General features: G+C 57.4%; 1 protein-coding gene across 1 annotated transcript; it reads right to left on the bottom strand.

Moving 5' to 3' along the window:
• Window positions 1–507: 507 nt before the first annotated feature.
• LOC149913985 (coiled-coil domain-containing protein 81-like) lies at window positions 508–3,600 on the bottom strand. The gene is made up of 6 exons (XM_090128004.1): window positions 3,245–3,600; window positions 2,790–3,046; window positions 2,520–2,605; window positions 1,790–1,881; window positions 1,184–1,280; window positions 508–872 (listed from the first exon to the last, which is right to left on the bottom strand). The coding sequence occupies exons 1-6, from the start codon at window positions 3,327–3,329 to the stop codon at window positions 647–649; spliced, it is 843 nt and encodes a 280-aa protein (XP_089984130.1). The 5' UTR covers window positions 3,330–3,600; the 3' UTR covers window positions 508–646.
• Window positions 3,601–5,027: the final 1,427 nt, after the last annotated feature.

Here is a 5,027-nt window from a genome sequence, read left to right as displayed (position 1 = left end):
GATTAATACACAAAGGGTAGATGTTAGCCCGTCCAGTTTATTGCAAATGCTGGTCATCTGGGGAGATGGGGAAGGGAAGACGGGCGATAGAAAAGATGGTTCAGATGTTGATCTCCAGATGTTGATCTTCAGTGGTGGGTCTTGAAGGGTTGCTGTTTGGTTGACGACTGCACAAACTTATTTCTAAGTCCAAAAGTGGTTGAGTCAGCCTTCCTTGGAGTGGCAGCTTCTGGCCTTAGGATCTCAGCAGAAACTCCTTTGTTCCCACCTCCCGGGCCTTGCCAGCAGATCAGATGGAGCAGGGAGGTGCCCACCTGCATCCTGTTTTTCATGAGATACGATGGTGTCCTTCCCCACTTCTCCCATACCAAGCTGGAGTTTCTGGTCACAGGCCAGATACTCTGCCAGTAAACACTCCTGAGCCCTCTTCTGAAGGCAAACAGCTCCCAAGAAATGCTTTGAAATGTAAAATTGTCCACAAATGGATGTTGGTTGCTGCCACATGGACACTTCTCACCTGCTGCAGAAGTCAGCGTCTTACTGCAAGAAGTGCCTGAGAAAGCAAACTTTCAGCCACCAACAAAGAAGGGTTCAGGCAGGCACCCAGGAATGGCACAGACAGGAATTGCAAACCTGTCTGTCAGCCTCAGGTGGGGCTCTGCTCCTCCTGGGCACCCCACGCCCTGCTCAGCGTGGGCAGGACTGGACAGGACATCCCCCGCCTGGGGAGCTCCACTTTGATTGGTGGCAGAGTCTGCAGAGATCCAGTCCTCTTGTGCATCTTTGCTCCTCTTCTTACGGTGGAGCACGTTCCCTTCTCTTCCTGGGGCTCCTCTTGGGCAGAAGATGCCCCCGGGATCGCTGGCAGCTGACTGAAAGGACAGAGTGGGAGAGGTCTGCCTGAGTGGGGGACGGCTTTGGGGCCGTATCCTGCAACCCCGAGGCAGGACCCCTGGCTGCAACGCAGCCTTGCCTACACATAGCTCTCGGGTTGCACTGGTGCTTTCCTGAGGGCTGGAGAGGGGCCAGCCCTGTGAGCTGGGGGCTCCCAGCAGCCCCATCCCACCCCTCCACTGCTGCATTCACGTGCCCTGAACAGTGCCTGCCTGGCATTGGGGAATGGGCTCTTGTTGGGGTGGGGAAACACAGCGTGCAGATCTGTACCCTGAGCCTGCAGTCTCACCTTGCCTTCCTCTTGTCCTCGCTTGTTCCCTCCTCAGACTCCACTACAGAGGTGACGTGGATCCAGCTGGGGAGGGGATGCAGTTCAGGAAATTTCCCTGCAATTGAGAAGGACAGATCTCGTCAGAGGAGACTGACTGTGGACCTGCTGGCCCGGTGACACGCAGGGGTGCTCAGGTCTCCCAGAGCACCCAAGAGGGCTGCTCTGCCCCCCTTGCAGATGCAGTCTCCCTCTGTGCCCTCCGTGCCTCATGCCCAGCTCCTCCTCCCCAGGCTGCAGCTCTGCATTAATGGCTTTGCTTTGGGAAAGAGGAGCTGGGTGGCGCCTGTGCGGTGACAGTGTCTTTTGGGGGCTCATTTCCTGGGGGAAAGGACAGGGACGAGGACCCCCCCTGCTCTTGCCATCCCCTGGGATGGGAGCACTTGTGGGAACGTGGCAGCCAGCATCTCAGATTTGATGAGGAAGACGTGTGGTTGGGAGGAGAGGCAGTGCTGAGCTGGTGCGAATGGTTTCACAAGTCAGAGCCATTGGGTGATGGTGGGATGGGGATTTTGCCATCACGTGTTGGTTGCGTGTGGTATGGAGAGGGACTGGCAGCTGCTTTACCTTTCTTCCCCCGGCCAAGACGTAGCAAAGGGACTTTTGAGGCCTTGCAGGGTTTCCCGGGCGGTGGTTTGGGCGCAAACTCCCGTTTAAACCTGTACAAAAGGAGAAGACGCGGTGTGAGCCAGGGCTCCGGCTGCCCTTTCTGCTGGCTGGGATCACCCTGCTCACAGGCAGATTCTCACATCGCCTGAAGGCCATCCTTCCCCAGGATCGACTGAGCCCCAGTACCAAGGACTGTCCTGGGAAACGGAGTCACCCGGCCACGATGGGATGAAAATGTCACCTACATCCCTTCATCTCTTCCCCCAGATCTACCTCTCGAGAGAAGGTCAGCCTTCCCTGAGTTCCCTAAGCACCGTGACCTGTGACCTGAGGTGTTAGCGAGCACCAGGGGAGCCTGGCACGCTGCCTCTAAGAAAGCATGGAGTGTGGAGCAGGGTGGATTTGCGTGGCCACATTCCATGACCGCCCTGCAAGGATGGGGACTTGATGACACTATTGGAGCAGATAAGCTACCCTGTTTTCCTGGCCCACCCTGAGCCAAGGCTTTCCACCTTACATGTTTTCAAGTACACTCTGCAGGACAAAGGTATATTTGACTTGGGAGACTCAAGCTCTACCCGAAAGTAAGAAGTGGTATAAAACGGCATGAGAGAGAAGGAACAAGGGGGGGTGGAAGGATGCCGTAGGCAAGTGGGGAAGCAGGGGCTGCAGCCACAAACATCCTCACCTGGGAAAGACGATGACTCGGCCTGAGGAGGTCAGCGAGGCTACAGCTGCCATCCGAGACTCCAGCATGTTCAGCAGCCAGGGGACCTGCAGGGGAGGAGCAGGGAGGATGCGGGACGTCCTCGTCACGGCTGAGGCACTGGGGACACGAGGAGCTGACGGCAGCACAGCTCTCGCACGGCCCAAGCAGCCGGCCAGCGCCTGGTGAGCCATGTGCAGGCAGCTCTGGGCTCGTGGGACTGCCCAGGCCACGGAGAAACCTACAGCTCACCTTGAAAACAACTTTCTCTAGGTTCTCCTTCCCGCTGATCCTCTCCAGGAAGTCGTAGTAGAACTTGACGTGGACTCTCGTTCCCTCGATGAGGAGCACTCCGATGTCCTTCAGGACAAAGGCGATGTTCTCCCCCTTCTTCAGGCAGTGGGAGACGAGGGACGTGGTGCCGAATATGCAGGCCTTCGCAGTCTGCCGGCTCACAGATGCGGCCGCGGCCACCTGAGAGTATTTGAGGGCCTCCACCTCCTTATGGCCTGGAAAATCACACGGCAGAGTTTGTCATGCGGCGGCTCTTCCACGGCTGCTTCCCAAGTGCTGCTTCTTGCAGTCACCACCCAGGACAGCCCCATATTTGCACGGACTCCATGCAGGGAGGGTGAGGTTTGCTTTTGCAATGGATGGCTCCATTCGTCCTGTCTGTGCAGCAAGAAGGGGTTTAAGCCTCCTCGTACCTGGCAGGTAATCCTTGTTATCCGCGAGGTTACGGATGCCCGCAAGGTTCCTGGCCAGGTGAAACGCAGGCCACTGAAGAGTCATGGTTCCATCCTCAGCCTCGATCCGCTCGGAGGCAATGCTGAAGGAACCGAGGGTGGGAATTCGGACTCCCTGCACGTGGAAGAGAAGGGAAGGGCTGAAGTGTGAAGGCTGGAGGAAGAGCTGAAGGTTGCCCCGTCCACGGACGGTGCTTTGGGTCCTGCTGTGCCCTCTCCCACTGTTCGGAAGCTCAGGCAGGGCGGTGGGAGAGCTTTGGGAAGGAGCTGCCCGCTCCTCCCCCTCCCTTCGCCCTCCAAAAACGCGGCACAGCAGTCAGGGCAGAAGCAGCCTTGTGGAATCCAGAAGCTTGCAGAGCTTGTGATCAGCCCCAGCACACTTGGTGCAGTCATACCACGCATGCGGGAGGCCCACTGGTACCCGAGAGGCATTTTGGGGGTGAATAGCCTGCTTTCCGTGGAGGGGAAGAGTCATTGCGTTCTGTGGCCCAAGGCGAGGGGACTCCCCACCCCTGCAAGCAGACAAGTGGGAAGAAGGCGCCGACCCACCTTGCGCAGCAGGAGCTGCTCTTGGACATAGACGGCCACCGCATCCCAGACAGCAACTTGCTCTGCAGGGCAAAGGAAAAGCAGGTCACGCTCTGCTTCTGCCGCTTCTCCTGCTGGCTCAGGGCAGGAGGGAGGTGGCAGATGGAAAATGTCGTCCCTGTCCCCAGCCCCACACGGAGGCAGCCCTGAGACGGTCCCCGTGCCGGCTGTGGGCCCGCGTACCTTTGGCGGTGACCTCTGGCATTCTGTAGCCCCGCTGTGTGGCGGGGCCATCCTCCCAGAATTTCATCTCGGTCTGCTTCACACCAGCGCGATGCTCCCTGTTGGCAACAGCCATGCCGGAGCCCAGCCAGTTCATGAGCCCCGTTCTACTGTTCAGCCTGGTGCCATGTGGTGTGGAATATTGCTTTGGCCCTTCTGGGTCGGCAGTCCTGGTTCTGTCCCCTCCCAGCTCCTCGTGCCTCCCCAGCTCCTCACTGGCAAGGCAGTCTGAAGAGCTGAAGACGCCTTGGCTGAGTGGAAGAACTGCCCAGCAACAGCCAAAGCATCGACATTATTCTCATACAGAATCCAAAGGACAGGAAGCACACACAAAGAAACAGGGTTGGTTGGGTTTATGCCAAGGTTTTGGTAGCAGGAGGCTGAAGGTATGGCTTCTGGGAGAAGAGACCAGGACCAACCGTTCCTGCAGACTCCTCCAAAACCCCTTGGCCATTGGCACGTGTGATGGATGTATTTCACAGAATCATCACAGAACCATAGAATGGCCTGGGTTGAAAAGGACCTCAAAGATCATCTCGTTTCCACCCTTGCAGGGTCGCCAACCACCAGACCAGGCTGCCCAGAGCCACATCCACAATTTGCTGGCAGTTCTTTGTGTGCACAATGGCCACAAATCCAATCAGGTCCCTTTAGTGCTACTGATCAAAGGGTCCATCCCATTCATCAGCCAGTTTATGAGCTTGAAAGTATGTGGTGGTGAGAGGTCCGAAAGGACGTCCTGCCACATTGCAGTTCCAGCCATGACCAGTATCACTCTCATTCCTGCTCCACTTTCACCTCCAAGCTCCCTGGAGGCGTCAGGCCTCCAGGAGCATCTCATACCTCCAGCTTCAGTCAACAGGGTGTTGTTGGCGGAGGACTAGGAGTGAGAGAACCCTTGTCCCAGTCCCAACTGATTGTATGTACCACCCCC

This window comes from Phasianus colchicus, chromosome 32 (genome assembly GCF_987193195.1).
Source record: "Phasianus colchicus chromosome 32, bPhaCol1.hap1.1, whole genome shotgun sequence".
NCBI classification, from domain to species: Eukaryota; Metazoa; Chordata; class Aves; order Galliformes; family Phasianidae; genus Phasianus; species Phasianus colchicus.
This window is presented reverse-complemented; position numbering and strand designations above follow the sequence as displayed.